The sequence below is a fragment of the Plectropomus leopardus genome, chromosome 15 (genome assembly GCF_026936395.1).
Source record: "Plectropomus leopardus strain MGB_pleo_1.0 chromosome 15, ASM2693639v1, whole genome shotgun sequence".
Classification (NCBI taxonomy): domain Eukaryota; kingdom Metazoa; phylum Chordata; class Actinopteri; order Perciformes; family Serranidae; genus Plectropomus; species Plectropomus leopardus.
In genome coordinates this window covers 135,001-152,792 of record NC_142190.1, presented here as the reverse complement: position 1 = coordinate 152,792, position 17,792 = coordinate 135,001, and the positions used below count along the sequence as shown (strand labels likewise).

Genomic DNA, 17,792 nt, shown 5'->3' with positions numbered 1-17,792 from the left:
CACAGGAGGAGGACACAGGAGGAGGACACAGGAGGAGGACACAAGAAGGAGGACACAGGAGGAGGGACCCAGGAGGAGGACACAAGAAGACGACACAGGAGGAGGACCCAGGAGGAAGACACAAGAGCAGGACACAGGAGGAGGACACAAGAGCAGGACACAGGAGGAGGACACAGGAGGAGGACACAAGAAGACTACACAGGAGGAGGACCCAGGAGGAGGACACAAGAGGAGGACACAGGAGGAGGACACAGGAGGAGGACACAAGAGGAGGACACAGGAGGAGGACACAGGAGGAGGACACAAGAAGACTACACAGGAGGAGGACACAGGAGGAGGACCCAGGAGGAGGACACAGGAGGACATAGTAGGAGGACACAGGAGGAGGACACAGGAGGAGGACACAGGAGGAGGACACAAGAGCAGAACACAGGAGGAGGACACAGGAGGAGGACACAAGAGGAAGACACAAGAGCAGGACACAGGAGGAGGACACAAGAGCAGGACACAGGAGGAGGACACAGGAGGAGGACACAAGAAGACGACACAGGAGGAGGACCCAGGAGGAGGACACAAGAAGACGACACAGGAGGAGGACCCAGGAGGAGGACACAAGAGCAGGACACAGGAGGAGGACACAAGAGCAGGACACAGGAGGAGGACACAGGAGGAGGACACAGGAGGAGGACACAGGAGGAGGGCACAAGAGGAGGACACAGGAAGAGGGACACAAGAGCAGGACACAGGAGGAGGACACAAGAGGAGGACACAAGAGCAGAACACAGGAGGAGGACACAGGAGGAGGACACAAGAGCAGGACACAGGAGGAGGACACAAGAGGAGGACACAGGAGGAGGACACAGGAGGAGGACACAGGAGGAGGACACAGGAGGAGGACACAGGAGGAGGACACAAGAGAAGGACACAGGAGGAGGGACAGAGGAGGAGGACACAGGAGGAGGACACAAGAGGAGGACACAGGAGGAGGACACAAGAGGAGGACACAAGAGCAGGACACAGGAGGAGGACACAGGAGGAGGACACAAGAGCAGGACACAGGAGGAGGACACAAGAGGAGAACACAGGAGGAGGACACAGGAGGAGGACACAAGAAGAGAACACAGGAGGAGGACACAGGAGGAGGACACAAGAAGACGACACAGGAGGAGGACCCAGGAGGAGGAACCAGGAGGAGGACACAGGAGGACATAGTAGGAGGACACAGGAGGAGGACACAGGAGGACACAGGAGGAGGACACAGGAGGAGGACACAGGAGGAGGACACAGGAGGAGGACACAAGAGCAGAACACAGGAGGAGGACACAGGAGGAGGACACAAGAGCAGGACACAGGAGGAGGGACACAGGAGGAGGACACAGGAGGAGGACACAAGAAGACGACACAGGAGGAGGACGCAGGAGGAGGACACAGGAGGACTACACAGGAGGACACCAAAGGAGGACGACAGAGGAGGAGGACACAGGAGGACAAAGGAGGAGGACACAGGAGGAGGACACAGGAGGAGGACACAGGAGGAGGACACAAGAGGAGGACACAGGAGGAGGACACAGGAGGAGGACACAAGAAGACGACACAGGAGGAGGACCCAGGAGGAGGACACAAGAGCAGGACACAGGAGGAGGACACAAGAGCAGGACACAGGAGGAGGGACACAAGAGCAGGACACAGGAGGAGGACACAGGAGGAGGACACAAGAGGACACAGGAGGAGGGACACAGGAGGAGGACACAAGAGGAGGACACAGGAGGAGGACACAGGAGCAGGAGGACACAGGAGGAGGACACAGGAGGAGGACACAGGAGGAGGGACACAGGAGGAGGACACAGGAGGAGGACACAGGAGGAGGACACAAGAAGACTACAGGAGGAGGACCCAGGAGGAGGACACAAGAGCAGGACACAGGAGGAGGACACAAGAGCAGGACACAGGAGGAGGGACACAAGAGCAGGACACAGGAGGAGGACACAGGAGGAGGACACAAGAAGACTACACAGGAGGAGGACACAGGAGGAGGACACAAGAAGACTACACAGGAGGAGGACCCAGGAGGAGGACACAGGAGGACATAGTAGGAGGACACAGGAGGAGGACACAGGAGGACATAGTAGGAGGACACAGGAGGAGGACACAGGAGGAGGACACAGGAGGAGGACACAAGAGCAGAACACAGGAGGAGGACACAAGAGGAAGACACAAGAGCAGGACACAGGAGGAGGACACAAGAGCAGGACACAAGAGGAGGACACAGGAGGAGGACACAGGAGGAGGACACAAGAAGACGACACAGGAGGAGGACCCAGGAGGAGGACATAGTAGGAGGACACAGGAGGAGGACACAGGAGAAGGACACAAGAAGAGGACACAGGAGGAGGACCCAGGAAGAAGACACAGGAGGACATAGTAGGAGGACACAGGAGGAGGACACAAGAGCAGGACACAGGAGGAGGACACATGAAGAGGACACAAGAGGAGGACACAGGAGGAGGACACAGGAGCAGGACACAGGAGGAGGACACAGGAGGAGGACACAAGAGGAAGACACAAGAGCAGGACACAGGAGGAGGACACAAGAGGAGGACACAGGAGGAGGACACAAGAGCAGGACACAGGAGGAGGACACATGAAAAGGACACAAGAGGAGGACACAGGAGGAGGACACAGGAGGAGGACACAAGAGGAGGACACAGGAGGAGGACACAAGAGCAGGACACAGGAGGAGGACACAAGAGCAGGACACAGGAGGAGGACACAGGAGGAGGACACAAGAAGACTACACAGGAGGAGGACACAGGAGGAGGACCCAGGAGGAGGACACAGGAGGAGGACCCAGGAGGAGGACACAGGAGGACATAGTAGGAGGACACAGGAGGAGGACACAGGAGGAGGACACAAGAGGAGGACACAGGAGGAGGACACAGGAGGAGGACACAGGAGGAGGACACAAGAGCAGGACACAGGAGGAGGACACAGGTGCAGGACACAGGAGGAGGACACAGGAGGACATAGGAGCAGGACATAGGAGGACACAGGAGGAGGACAAGGACACAGGAGGACACAGGGGGAGGACAAAGGAGGATGACACAGGAGGACACAGGAGGAGGACAAAGGAGGAGGACAAAGGAGGAGGACACAGGAGAACACAGGAGCAGGACATAGGAGGACACAGGAGGAGGAGAAGGACACAGGAGGACACAGGAGGAGGACACAGGAGGAGGACAAAGGAGGCGGACACAGGAGGATACAGGAAGAGGATGATGGTGCAGACAAACTTGCAGCTAAAGAATCCTGGACAAATGTCTCTGTGTCCTCTCTATCAGCCGGGGACAGGTTAAAGAGGTTGAGGAGCTGAAGGGTGGATGTCTCTGTCCACCAGGAGGACGGTGTGGATGTCTCTGTCTATCAGGGGGACAGGGAGAACGTCTTTGACTTAACATGGACAGTGGAGGAGACAGATGCAGCAATGAGGCATCTCTGTCCATTAAGGGGACAGCGACCTCCTCTGGACAAACAGGAGTAAGACAGGGAGCTGCAGCCGTCCTCTGGGACAGGTCCTATCACAGACACTCTGAGCTCTGTCCCCTCGGACATTTTACCACCACAGTCAGCTGAGACAGGCAGTGTCCTCTGTGTCCCTGCTGAGGACAGACGGCTTTGATGCAGACCACTGGATCCAAACCAGTAGGGGGACAATGGAAGACAAGTGGACAGGGGGACAGCAGGACAGGTGGACAGGCAGATGGTCCACTGCAGATGAGACAAAGACATGGTGAGAGTCAGAGACGCGCTGAGGAGGACAGCAGGACACACAACAAGCTAATTGAGGACACCTTGAATGAGAAGTTTATTTTAAAAAAGAGAAATATGATCAAAAGCTATTGTAAATATTAAAATATATTAAATATATTTAAAATATGTATGTGCGGCGGGAAAAGGACAGAAATATATTTTTAAAATGTTGAAAATTTAAGAAATATATGATTAAAACTATAGAAAATATAGAAGGAAGATACGTGAAACGTTGAACCGGGATATGTTTAAAAACATAAAAATGTATGAGTACAATATTTAAAAAACATGATTAATTATAGATAAAGTATATAAACAAAACAGGTAAACATGTTTAGGGAAATATGATTATCAATATATAACATGTATAAGAAAAACATGTAAACATTTATAGAAAATTTAGATTTAAAAATCTAAAATATATGAGTGAGAAAAATACAAGAGAAATAAAAATTAAAAATATTAAAGTAAGATATGTTAAAATGTTTGGGAAATATGATTTGAATTATATAAATGATTAAGATGTGTGACAATTATAAGGTGGTGGTAACGGTTAGAAAATACATAAAATATATGCATAAATTAAGTGAAAAATATAAGAAATATATGTTTAAAAATACAGAAAATATATATTTGGAATATGTGAAAAGTTTAAGGGAAATATGATTAAACATAGAAAAGCAATTATGTAAAACGTAAAAGAAACGAATAAGAAATTATTACAAATATATAGAATATATAAGTAAAATATGAGTGTGTGTATACATACATACAACACACACACACAGACACACACACACACACACAGCACTTCACTTAATCAGCTCGACTGCAAAACACTGAGCTGAGTGGAAAACTCACAGAAAGACCTCTGTGTGTGTGTGTGTGTGTGTGTGTGTGTGTGTGTGTGTGTGTGTGTGTGTGTCTCTGTGTCTGTGTGTGTGTGTCTGTGTGTGTGTGTCTGTGTCTGTGTGTGTGTCTCTGTGTCTGTGTGTGTGTGTCTGTGTGTGTGTGTCTCTGTGTCTGTGTGTGTGTCTCTGTGTCTGTGTGTGTGTGTCTGTGTGTGTGTGTGTCTGTGTGTGTGTTTGTTTGTGTGTGTGTGCGCGTGTGTGTGTGTGTGTGTGTGTGTGTGTTTGTGTGTGTGTGTGTGTGTGTGTTTCTGTGTGTGTGTGTGTGTGTGTGTGTCTGTGTGTGTGTGTGTGTGTGTGTGTGTGTGTGTGTGTGTGTGTGTGTGTGTGTGTTTCTGTGTGTGTGTGTGTGTGTGTTTCTGTGTGTGTGTGTGTGTGTGTTGGACTGGGTTCACTTCTTGTAAGAGAGAGAGAGAGGAGGGGGCGAGCAGCAGAGAGACAGATTGAAAACAGACGTGGACTCTCTGAGTCTGTCTCTGTCTCTGTCTTTCAGTGTGTGTGTGTGTGTGTGTGTCTCTCTCTCTCCCGTCTGTCTCTGCGTCTCTCAGTGTGTCTCTCTGTCTGTCTCTCGGTGTCTCTGTCGGTCTCTGTCTCAGTGAGTCAGTCTGCTGGTTTCCATTCGTCGTCCGTCTGGAATGAACTCCGACTGAAGGAGGACGATAAAAACCAGAAGAAAACAGAGGGGACGAAAAAAGAGAAGGAGAAGGAGAAGAAGAGAAGGAGAAGAAGAGAAGGAGAAGAAGAAGAAGAGAAGGGGAAAAAGAGAAGGAGAAGAAGAAGAAGAGAAGGGGAAAAAGAGAAGGAGAAGAAGAAGAAGAGAAGGGGAAAAAGAGAAGAAGGAGAAGAAGAAGAAGAGAAGGGGAAAAAGAGAAGAAGGAGAAGAAGAAGAAGAGAAGGGGAAAAAGAGAAGGAGAAGAAGAAGAAGAGAAGGAGAAGAAGAGAAGGAGAAGAAGAAGAAGAGAAGGGGAAAAAGAGAAGGAGAAGAAGAAGAAGAGAAGGGGAAAAAGAGAAGGAGAAGAAGAAGAAGAGAAGGGGAAAAAGAGAAGAAGGAGAAGAAGAAGAAGAGAAGGGGAAAAAGAGAAGGAGAAGAAGAAGAAGAGAAGGGGAAAAAGAGAAGAAGGAGAAGAGCTTCATCATCGTCATCAGAAGGTTTCAGGTTTGTTTTCATCTTTTCTTCTTCTACCTTTCTTTAACTCGCTCTGATTCTGATTCTGTTGACTCCACGTCTTCTGGACACTCTGGACACAGAGAGAACGTAGAGAGGACACAGAGAGGACACCGGGGACATTATACTGTCCCCAGACTCTCACAGAGACATTCAGGTTACTGCGGGTGACGTTTAACTCGTCACTAATGGAGACGCATGTGTTTGTTTATTGGAGGATCAGATTAGAACTGCAGACTGAGACCACCATCGACCTGAGACCACCAGGGACCTGAGACCATCAGGGACCTGAGACCACCAAAGTGGTTTGACATCATTTTTAAATTTAATAATTTTTTAAAAGTTAAGAGTTTCTAAGACATTTGAACGTAATAATCCTCCGGCTCATCTTCACATCATTTCTTTCATTTGAATTAACGAGCTGAAGAGATTCTAAAGTGGACAAATTAAACGTCTTTGGTTCAGACTCTTTAGAGTCCTGATGTTTGTGTCTCTGAAGGTCACCGAGGTCACACTGACAGCTGTCAATCATCTGATCTCAACCAATCAGGACACAGGACACAACCTTCAACATGGAGCAGTGACGGACAGGTGAGCACGCACGCGCACACACACACACACACACACACATCATCAGTGACATCACTGCGTGCCTGCAGGACTGAAATCGGGGCAGATTTAACAGGCGCTAAGCTGCCGCACTGTGATTGGCTGAAAACGTCATCTCGCTTGCTGCTGCCCACAGGAAATACCTCCCTGTTTATTTTCTTCTTCGGTGGTCGACCAACATTCCTCAGGCACACACACGCTCACTGAGACCTCTGATTGGCCAAAATCCCCAGGGACACGTTGGGATTGGTCGACTGGATTCAGAAAACCCCAAATCCTCCCGTGAAAACACACACACAGACACACACACACAGTAACACACACTCTCTCTCAGAGGAATGTGTGGCGGTCTGGTCGAACGTTTGGCGCTCTGAATGTTTTAACAGACTGTTTCTCTTTCATTGAGACAGATTTCATAATAAAAGCCTCAACTTGTCCAAAAACACTACATTTCCCATCATGCTCTGCCTGTCAAACAGACAGGATGTCAGAAAAAGCCTTCTCTGCAGCAGAAACTGTCAACAAATGTCAGTTAAATAAAGGTTAGGATCTTTGAAACCTTTAAATTTAACCAGAGTCACCAAACATCTGAACAATAGCCGACAAACATCCGAACAACAGCCGACAAACATCCGAACAACAGCCGACCAACAGCCGACAAACATCCGAACAACAGCCCACAAACATTCGAACAACAGCCGACAAACATCCGAACAACAGCCGACCAACAGCCGACCAACAGCCGACAAACATCCGAACAACAGCTGACAAACAGCCGACAAACATCCGAACAACAGCCGACAAACATCCGAACAACAGCCGACAAACATCCGAACAACAGCCGACAAACATCCGAACAACAGCCGACCAACAGCCGACAAACATCCGACAGTCACCTTTAGTCTCTCCATTTAAACATCATGTTTGGACTTTTAATTTGACGTGTCTCCTTGTTGTTGGTGGTCAGGATCAGCAGCCATGATGGCATCGACCAGAGGACGGACAGGAAGTCTGAATGTGCTGCACTTCCTGTTTGGTAGGTAACATATTGGACTGTCTGTCTGTCTGTCTCATTTCCTGTCTGTCTCACTTCCTGTCTGTCTGTGTGCAGGTGTCCTCCTGGTTTGTCCTGATGGGGTTTTGTCTCTGGAGCTGCTGCCGTCGTCCTCTGAAATTCTGCTCAACTCAAATGACAACTACACTGTGGTCAGTACACACCTGTCTGTCTCTACAGGCACCTGTGTGTCTCTGCAGGCACCTGTATGTCTCTGCAGGTACCTGTCTGTCTCTACAGGCACCTGTGTGTCTCTGCAGGCAACTGTCTGTCTCTACAGGCACCTGTGTGTCTCTGCAGGCAACTGTATGTCTCTATAGGTACCTGTATGTCTCTATAGGTACCTGTCTGTCTCTGCAGGCACCTGTATGTCTCTGCAGGCACCTGTATGTCTCTGCAGGCACCTGTATGTCTCTATAGGTACCTGTCTGTCTCTGCAGGCACCTGTGTGTCTCTGCAGACACCTGTGTGTCTCTGCAGGCACCTGTATGTCTCTATAGGTACCTGTCTGTCTCTCCAGGTGTGCTCAGGTGCCTGTCTGTCTCTGCAGGTGTGTTCTGGGTGGAGTCAGGTGACATGGCGGTTACCTCTGGACTCTCAGGTGGACGGGGTTGTCGTGGAGAATCAGGGGTCCAGCAGCGTCCTGCAGCTCATCAACGCCACCTGGAGGAATTCTGGGAGGTACACCTGTGAGGAGGCATCGTCCTTTCAGAGCAGAGAGGTCGACATCTTCATACCTGGTCAAGGTGATGTGACTTCCACCACGTGTCCTTTCTCCCTGTGAGACCTGGTCTCTTGATCCTGTCTGTCCCTCCTCAGGTCCGGAGGAATGGTTCGTCCCACTGGGTCCAGGTGTGGTGATGAAGGAGTCGGAGGAAGACACCATCCCTTGTGTGGTGTCTGACCCGCGGCTCAACGTCACGCTGTACCAACGTCCCGGCAGGACGCCGGTTGCTGGGACGACATACGAGCCAGGCCGCGGCTTCACGGGACGCCTTAACGACACATCATACGTGTGCTCGGCCACCTGTGAAGACGAGGAGACAGAGTCCCAGGTGTACTATGTCTTCAGCATCGTAGGTGAGTTCATCAGGGTCAGGGTAGGGGATTAATGTGCTCAGTGGTTTAAAAGCAGCTAAAGAATATGAAGCGTCCAGGTCTACAGTGAATATTCTGCACTCTGGTGTCACTCAAGGGTCCGTGTTGGGTTTTTTTTTTTTTTTTTTTTTTTTACAATTTATGTCAATAATTTGGGTTTCAATGATGTAAAAACAAAAAGTCATTTTTATGCAGATGACACAGTGCTGTTTAGTTCAATCCCGTCTTTAGTGGGACAGATTCAGGAGCTGCAGGCTGATGTTAACCTGGTTCAGAGTCTCCGTGAGTTCAGAATTAATTCTGCTTGAACCAAAATTATGCTTTTCAGGGTCGAAGCTGGTGATGTCCATCAGATGTTACTTTAAGTAAAAAACTGAACCCCTCTGATGGTGAAGGTTTCGGTTTTAGAAACAGATTCTGTTTCTCTTTTCGTGCTGGGAAGAAACTGGCTCAAGGGACACTTTTATCAGTGACTGATTATGGAGATGTTTCATGTATGCAGATTCATCTGGTCTGGGACTGTTGGACTCAGTGTTCTCAGGAGTCCACAGGAGAAAGCTGGATTGTCCTCCGGGTCACAGGGGGACGTTTGTCTTCATGAGCCTGCTTTAGACTAGCTGTCTCCTTCTTTCTGTTCTCCGCTGGCTCTGAAAACTCAGCAGCTGCAGCCGTCAATCACCTGGACGACTTCTGTACGCCGTCCCTCAAACTTTCGCTGTCTTTGGTCAAAGTGCAGCTAAAGTTTCTGCTCCGTCATCATGGTGTCTCCACCTGTCTGTCTCACCTGTCTGTCTCTCAGTCCCTAAGGTGATGGAGGTGGACATGACGGTGTCCAGCAGTGTCCTGAAGCAGGGTGAGGTCCTCACTGTGAACTGTACCGTCAGAGATACTGAGATGGTTTTCTTCTCCTGGGACTTTCCCCGCAGACAGGTACCTGTTTCTGTCTCCACCTGTCTGTGTCTCTGTCTCTCTGTCCATCTATGGTGGTGTGATGTCTCAAGTTCTTCTTCTGTGGTGCTGCTTTAGGAGGTCGAGCCTCTGACCGACTTCCTACCCAATCGGATCCGCTCCTTCGTCAACATCTCTGCGGCGACCGTGGCAGACTCAGGTAACGGAGAGTCCTGACGGCACGGGGGGACAGGTATCAGTTACCATGGTAACCTGTGTGTCTTTCTTGCAGGTGTGTATGTGTGTGTGGTGCAGGAGACGATGCAGGAAAGAACAGTGATGAAAAACGTCTCTGTGACCGTCCTCGGTGAGTACACACCCACAAACACACACTGACATACACAGACAAACAGGAGGACACATGGACTGGTGGACAGGAAAACAGGTTGACGGGAGGACAGAAGGACAGGTGGACAGGTCAAGGTGTGTCTCTGTCTCCTCAGATCGGGGGTACGTCTACCTGTGGCAGTCAGGTGAGACAAACGTGTCCTCTGTCCTCCACCACACAGTGGAGTTCACTGTGGAGGTGGACGCCCACCCCGCCGCTGCTGTCCTCTGGACCAAAGACAACAAGACCCTCGCCACTGATACAAGCTCTGTCTCCACCACACACCTGACAGAAAGCAGGTAGATCAGAAACTCACAGCTCTGCGGTCAGCTGCTGATTGATTGATTGATTGATTGATTGATTGATTGATTGATTGATTGGCAGGTATCTGAGCACGCTGACACTGATTCGAGTCCAGATGGATCAGACAGGAAGTTACACCGCAACCGTTTCCAACGACGACGACATCCAAGAGGTCGTCTTCAACCTGGAGGTCAAAGGTCAGAGGGACAGACGGAGGACTGATGGATGAGCTGCTCACCTGTGTTTACCTGTGTGTGTTTACCTGTGTGTGTGTGTGTGTGTGTGTGCGCAGCGCCCCCCCGGATCACGTCTCTGTCCGAGGCGGACAGTAAGACGATGCTGTGTGTCAGCGAGGGAGCTCCATCCCCATCTGTCAGCTGGTACACCTGTCACAGGTCACACAGGTAGACACACACACACACACACACACACAGATAACTATAGTTTCTATCGATAATTTTCGAATATTTCTTCTCTTTTGGACATCTTTTTCTGTTCTCTGGTCATGTGTTACTGATTTCTTGCAGTTTGCTCATTTCCTTCTGCCGTGTTTCGTGAGAGTATTTACCTTTTTTTTCCGGTCTCAAAGGTTTAAATTTGTGTTAAAGGCATCTGACCATAGTACAATAAAACTGATGTCCCTGCAGATTTCTAAGGGTTAACTGATCGGTTTCTCCTGCTGTGATCGATAGACGTATCTGCGTTTTCTCAGCGTCGCCTCAGAGCAGCAGATGTAAAGTGAATAGAAGTGGTCCCAGTATGGAGCCTTGTGTGTCTCCATGACAGACCTCAGCATGCACAGAGGAGTCACGGTGTGTTTGGCATGTTGCCATGCTCACTGTGTTTGTCTCGTCCAGGTGCAGTAATGTGACAGGTGGGTGGAGGAGCCTATCAGCAGCCTTGGAGGGCGTGGCTCTGCAGGAGACCATCACTGAGGTGAAGGAGAGAGGCGTCACCCAGGTAACCAGTGACATCATCAGAGTGATCAGATAATCATCAGATGGTATGAGGATGATTGACAGCCTTGTGTGTGTGTGTGTGTGTGTGTGTGTGTGTGTGTGTGTCTCTCACCTATGCAGGTGCGCAGTGTGCTGACTCTACAGAGCCTCAGCTCGCTGTCAGCTGTTCGTTGTGAAGCCCAAAACTCTGCAGGACGCCGAGCTATAGACATGAGAGTCCTGTCCAACTGTAGGTACTGCAGGACAATTGTCTGCCTGTCTCTCTGTCCGTCTGTCTGGAGGGACTGATGTTGTATATTTTGTCTTTAGTAGGGGGACGTACAGCTGTAAACGGATCTTGTTTTAGTTTTACAGCCTTCCAAACTGATGGCTCGCAGTTTTTAAGGCGTGTTCACCTTAAAAAGTTTGCCGTTTGTTTTGGCAAGTTTTGGAATTTATTTTATTTTCTAAAATGGAGATTTTTTTTCTTCAGAACGTTTTAGCTTTTTTTTCTTTCAAAATTCTTTTTTTTAATGAAAGTCTTGAAGACTCTTGTCTTTTTTTTCTTTTAAAATATGTGGTGATTTTTAGAGAAGATGTGCCCTTCAAACCCACTGGCCTGCCATAATAACTCTGTCTCTCTGTCTCACTCTGTCTGTCTCTCTCTGTCTCACTCTTTCTGTCTCTCTCTGTCTCTCACTGTCTGTCTGTCTGTCTCCAGCTCTCCTTTCCCAGGTCACGGTCTTGGTGGTGGTTCTGGTTCTGGTGGTCCTTGCCGTGGTCTTCCTCGTCATCCTCATCGTCCTCTGGAGAAAAGTCAGTCCCGTGGCGACCTTCAGGTTCAGTCAGTCCTTCAGTAGAGACTTTTATTTTTGTGACCTGAGTCCTTCCTGTCTGTCAGAAACCTCGTTATGAAGTCCGTTGGAAGGTCATCGAGTCCGTGAGTCCTGATGGGCAGCAGTACACCTACCTGGACCCAGCCCACCTGCCCTACAGCCCCACCTGGGAGGTCCCACGAGAAAACATAGTGCTGGGTAACACTCTTACACTCACCATGACCCGGACCATGGCCATGACCATGACCATGACCAAAGAAAACATAGTGCAGGGTAACACTCTGAGACTCAACATGACCCTGACCATGACCCTGTGACTCTGACCATGACCATGACCAGAAAAAACATACTGCTGGGTAACACTGAGACTCACCATGACCCCAGAGAAAACGCTCTGAGACGCAGCATGACCACGGTCCTGTGATCCTGACCCTGACCATGACCATGATCCTGGACTCTGACACAACATGGTGGTGGGTAATACTCTGAGACCACACCAGGTACGAGTGACCCTGAGACAATGATGCACTATGGAACCAGGAAGATGGACGGCTAATGTGCCAACTAATGTGACCTTAATCCTAAACTAATGCTAATCTTAACCTACCTTAATCTGAAATTCATCCTAACTTTAGTCTGTCTGTCTGTTCAGCCTGTTCTTATTCTGAACTTTTCAAATACCACCACTTCAGCATTAGTGGTATTAGTGTATGATCCTGTCGTCAAAAGGCACCTTTCACATCCACATGATGCACCAGTAGAAACGCTGCTGGAAATGACATGATATCAGAAACACAATGGTCCCTACAGGGCAGACCTTCAGTCTGGTGTTTTATTCCCGTCTAAATGTGATGTTTTATTTCTCCACCTTACCATGTGCCTCCTTCCTCCAGTCCTAACCAACGTGTGTTTGTTGACGTCCCAGCGCTGGTCGCCACGTGCTGTTGTTGCCTGAACATGGCCGCGTGCATCACACCGTGTGCTCATGTTGACGTCACGGTAGCAGCATCCTGGAACGTCAGCAGCAGACGCAGAAGGATATTTAGAGCGTAACATGCAGACGCAGAAGGATACTGACGCAGAGGCAACATGTGACGAGTCTCACTGTCTGTCTATCTGTCTGTCTCCTTGTCTCTCTGTCTGTCTGTGTGTCTCCAGGTCAGGTGTTGGGTTCAGGTGTGTTCGGTCGTGTTGTCGAGGCAACCATCTCTAGTCTTTTTCACTCTCATTCTTCAACTAAAGCTGCCGTGAAGATGGTCAAACGTCAGTATCAGTCTGACTGATTATTGATTTTTTAAAAAATTTCAGTCCCGAAATCAAACCTGTGTGAGTGTGTGTGTGTGTGTGTGTGTGTGTGTGTGTGTGTGTGTGTGTGTGTGTGTGTTCAGCCAGCAGTGGTGCAGTTCAATCACTGATGTCGGAGTTGAAGGTTTTGGTTCATCTCGGTCCTCACCTGAACGTCGTCAACCTACTGGGAGCGTGCACGAGAGGAGGTGGGCTACCCTAAACTAATCATAAAGTAATCCTCAACCAATCCTCAACTAATCCTCAACTAATACTCAATTAATTCTCAATTAATCCCAAACTAATCCTGAACTAATCCTCAACTAATACCAGGTTTATCCCAAACTAATCATCAACCAATCCTCAGATAATCCCAAAATAATCCTCAACTAATACTCAACTAATCCTGAAGTAATCCCAAACTACCCCTGAACTAATCCCACGCTAATCCTAAATTAATCCTGATGAAATCCTGAATTAATTCCACCTTAATCCTTAACTAATCCAAATCTCATCCTGAAAATCCCAATGTAACCCTGAAGTAATCCTGAACTAATCCTAAAATAATCCTGAACTAATCCCAAACTAATCCAGCACTAATCCTGAACTAAATTAATCCTGAATTCACCAAGGTTTGAGGTAGATTTTTTGGTCATTTTAACATAGACTCAGATTCGTCTCAAATCCTGCTCCATCTCTGGAGTTGAAGGTTGAGGACTTGTATGTTTCCCAGTCTGGGGACAGAAGCTGCTCCATGGTCTCTTTTCTGTCCATCTTTGACCCGGGTGGTGATGTCTCCGGGTTAGGACAGGTTCTCAGTGATTCCAGGGGACACAAGGACATCGGGTCTGAGTTCAGCAGGATGGAGTTTGAGCTGCAGCAAAACTAAAACCTGATGTCCTCATGTGAGGACGCAGCGTCCCAGGAGGTTATTAATGTAACCCCTGCACAATGATGACCGTCTGTCTGTCTGTCTCTCTGTCTGTCTCCAGGTCCTGTCTATCTGATCACTGAGTTCTGTTGTCATGGAGACCTAGTGAACTACCTACAGAGGAACAAACACACCTTCTTACAGACAGACACACACACCAAGAGGTCAACACACACACACACACACACACACACACACACACACACACACACACACCTGTGTGTCAGTGTTGATGGTGTCTCTGTCTCTCTGTGTTGATGGTGTCTCTGTCTGTCTGTGTTGATGGCGTCTCTGTCTGTCTGTGTTGACAGTGTCTGTGTCTCAGTGTTGATGGTGTCTGTCTGTCTGTGTTGATGGTGTCTCTGTCTGTCTGTGTTGACGGTGTCTCTGTCTGTCTGTGTTGATGGCGTCTCTGTCTGTCTGTGTTGACAGTGTCTGTGTCTCAGTGTTGATGGTGTCTGTCTGTCTGTGTTGATGGTGTCTCTGTCTGTCTGTGTTGACGGTGTCTCTGTCTGTCTGTGTTGATGGTGTCTCTGTCTGTCTGTGTTGATGGTGTCTCTGTCTGTCTGTGTTGACAGTGTCTGTGTCTCAGTGTTGATGGTGTCTGTCTGTCTGTGTTGATGGTGTCTCTGTCTGTTTGTGTTGATGGTGTCTGTCTGTCTGTGTTGATGGTGTCTCTGTCTGTCTGTGTTGACAGTGTCTGTGTCTCAGTGTTGATGGTGTCTGTCTGTCTGTCTGTGTTGACGGTGTCTCTGTCTGTCTGTGCTGATGGTGTGATAGGGTGATTTTCTGTGATGGACGGAGACACTGGTTGATGCTTCATTCAGGAAACGTTTAAGACGAGCAAAAGAAAAAGTATACAATTATGATTCGAATTATAACGGATATGAGCGCAATATAACGAATATGAATACAAAGACGAACTATGATGACGACAAATTACAAATGAAGACAAGTACAACGAGCGCTCGGGTCGGCCGGACAGAGACGAGACCAAACGCAGACTGACACAGGACATAGAAAGCTGGTGGACACGATCACTTAGAAAGGCAGAGGTCCTCATACAGCGCTGAGACGTAGCTGGTTGGTATCAGTTACTAACATGTCAGGTACGAGACTTCCTTTAGGAACGAGGCGTGTGTTTGTTTGTGTTTGTGTTTGTGTTTGTGTTTGTTTGTGTTTGTGTTTGTGTTTGTGTTTGTTTGTGTTTGTTTGTGTTTTTGTTTGTGTTTGTTTGTGTTTTTGTTTCTGTTTGTGTTTGTCTGTTTGTTTGTGTTTGTGTTTGTTTGTTTGTGTTTGTGTTTGTGTTTGTCTGTTTGTGTTTTTGTTTGTGTTTGTCTGTTTGTGTTTTTGTTTGTGTTTGTATTTTTGTTTGTGTTTGTTTGTTTGTGTTTTTGTTTGTGTTTGTGTTTGTCTGTTTGTTTGTGTTTGTTTGTTTGTTTGTGTTTGTGTTTGTGTTTGTGTTTGTGTTTGTGTTTGTTTGTGTTTGTGTCTGTGTCTGTGTTTGTGTTTGTTTGTGTTTGTGTTTGTGTTTGTTTGTGTTTGTGTTTGTCAGTGTTTGTCTGTGTTTGTTTGTTTGTGTTTGTGTTTGTGTTTGTTTGTTTGTTTGTTTGTGTTGGTGTTTGTGTTTGTTTGTTTGTTTGTTTGTTTGTTTGTGTTGGTGTTTGTGTTTGTGTTTGTGTTTGTGTTTGTGTTTGTTTGTTTGTTTGTTTGTGTTTGTGTTTGTGTTTGTGTTTGTGTTTGTGTTTGTGTTTGTGTTTGTGTTTGTTTGTTTGTGTTTGTGTTTGTAAATTTACTGGCTCTGGTCCATCTCAGTTATCCATCGTTCATAACTTTATAATATACGTACGTGTTTACTCGAGGATACGTACGTGTTTACTCAAGGTAGATACATACTTCTTATGGAGGATGCATAATCATAAAAATTCATACTAACATGGTGTCTCTGTCTCTGTCTCTGTGTTGTCCCTTGTCCCTCAGTGACAGTGACGGGGGTTACATGGACATGAATAAAGAGGAGAGCATTCAGTACGTGGCCATGAAGGAGCTCAGCTACGCCGACATCGAACCCGTCGTGTACGAGACGCCGTACACAGCGGCAGGTGAGACATGGACAATCTTTGTCATTGAACAGGAAGTAGTCTCTGAAAACAATAATGTCCTCATACAGAGACATTATTTTTATTTTCAAAGAAATGTGAAACTGTTTATTTCAACACCTGAACATCAAGTCCCCAAACGAGACAATAGTCATGTCTCAATGTCCTCAAACAAGACGATAATTAAGTCTCAGTGTCCTCAAATGAGACGATAATTATGTCTCGGTGTCCTCAAACGAGACGATAATTATGTCGCGGTGTCCTCAAACGAGACGATAATTATGTCTCAGTGTCCCATTATGTTTTTGCTGCCACTAGGTAGCACAAAAACTGTCTCTGAATGAGGACAACGGGTCAGAGTTTAGGACAAGTAAGTTTGAGCTGCAGCAAAACTAAAACTGTCTCAGGAGGTTATTGATATAACACCTGCACAATAATGTCTCTGTCTGTCGCTCTGTTATGTAACTGGTCCTGTGGCTGTCTCTCAGACCGGCAGGAGGCGTCCCCTGTCCTCCTCAGTGACTCTTCTGTCCTCAGTCTGAGCGACCTCCTCAGTTTCTCCTACCAGGTGTCTCAGGCCATGGACTTCCTGTCTTCCAGAAATGTATGACCACACGTCAGCAAATCACTAGTTCATGTTGACAAGTGATGTTGCGTTTTGACACGTCATGTTGAGATGTTGATGCGTGTTACGTGTCCTCAGTGTGTCCACAGAGACCTGGCGGCTAGGAACGTCCTGGTCTGTGAGGGGAAGCTGGTGAAGATCTGTGACTTTGGTTTGGCTCGAGATTTGACCAAAGACCGGGACTACGTCGCCAGAGGAAACGTCAGTGAACCTTTAACAGTTTCATTGTCAGAGCTAAAAACCTGCAGATGTGTCTTTTGGTGCCTCATGTCCCCACCCATGTTCCCCCTCATGTCCCCTTTGATGTCCCCTCAGAGCTTCTTGCCCGTGAAGTGGATGTCTCCAGAGAGTATCTTCCAGAACATCTACAGCTCTCAGAGCGACGTCTGGTCCTACGGCGTCCTGCTGTGGGAGATCTTCTCTCTGGGTAAACCACTCTGAACCAGTCTAAACCAGTATGAACCAGTCTGACCCAGTATGAACCATTCTAAACCAGTATGAACCATTCGAAACCAGTCTAAACCTGTATGAACCAGTCTGCTCCAGTCTGAACCATTCTAAACCAGTCTGACCCAGTCTGAACCAGTCTAAACCAGTATGAACCAGTCTAATCCAGTACAAACCAATACACAGTCCTCCCACTACTGTGTGTGTTTTGTCCCAGGTGGGAGCCCATACCCGGACGTCCCGATGACGCAGGAGTTCTACTCGTCTCTGAAGAGCGGCTACAGGATGAGTCGACCCGAACACGCTCCGGAGGACATGTACGTCCCTCAACTCTCTGCTGTCAAACCTACATGTGTCCTCGAACGAGTCAAATGTGTAAATTCCCAATATCGTCAAACGTGGACTGTTTGAC

At 48.0% G+C, this 17,792-nt stretch overlaps 1 protein-coding gene across 1 annotated transcript in view; it reads left to right on the top strand.

Annotated features, from left to right (window-relative positions):
* Positions 1-5,160: 5,160 nt before the first annotated feature.
* LOC121939111 (platelet-derived growth factor receptor beta-like) overlaps positions 5,161-17,792 on the top strand; it is a 17,024-nt gene continuing 4,392 nt past the window's right edge. The window contains exons 1-24 of the mRNA XM_088088647.1: positions 5,161-5,871; positions 6,380-6,471; positions 7,457-7,525; positions 7,601-7,695; positions 8,094-8,289; positions 8,363-8,623; positions 9,441-9,571; positions 9,668-9,749; positions 9,822-9,896; positions 10,033-10,216; positions 10,302-10,417; positions 10,513-10,624; positions 11,078-11,180; positions 11,300-11,408; positions 11,880-11,974; positions 12,060-12,192; positions 13,153-13,257; positions 13,383-13,487; positions 14,271-14,373; positions 16,190-16,311; positions 16,797-16,912; positions 17,012-17,134; positions 17,249-17,360; positions 17,598-17,697. Coding sequence (XP_087944773.1) covers positions 7,468-7,525; positions 7,601-7,695; positions 8,094-8,289; positions 8,363-8,623; positions 9,441-9,571; positions 9,668-9,749; positions 9,822-9,896; positions 10,033-10,216; positions 10,302-10,417; positions 10,513-10,624; positions 11,078-11,180; positions 11,300-11,408; positions 11,880-11,974; positions 12,060-12,192; positions 13,153-13,257; positions 13,383-13,487; positions 14,271-14,373; positions 16,190-16,311; positions 16,797-16,912; positions 17,012-17,134; positions 17,249-17,360; positions 17,598-17,697 — 2,636 coding nt within the window. The 5' untranslated portion in view covers positions 5,161-5,871; positions 6,380-6,471; positions 7,457-7,467. The remainder of the gene's footprint in view (positions 5,872-6,379; positions 6,472-7,456; positions 7,526-7,600; positions 7,696-8,093; positions 8,290-8,362; positions 8,624-9,440; positions 9,572-9,667; positions 9,750-9,821; positions 9,897-10,032; positions 10,217-10,301; positions 10,418-10,512; positions 10,625-11,077; positions 11,181-11,299; positions 11,409-11,879; positions 11,975-12,059; positions 12,193-13,152; positions 13,258-13,382; positions 13,488-14,270; positions 14,374-16,189; positions 16,312-16,796; positions 16,913-17,011; positions 17,135-17,248; positions 17,361-17,597; positions 17,698-17,792) is intronic.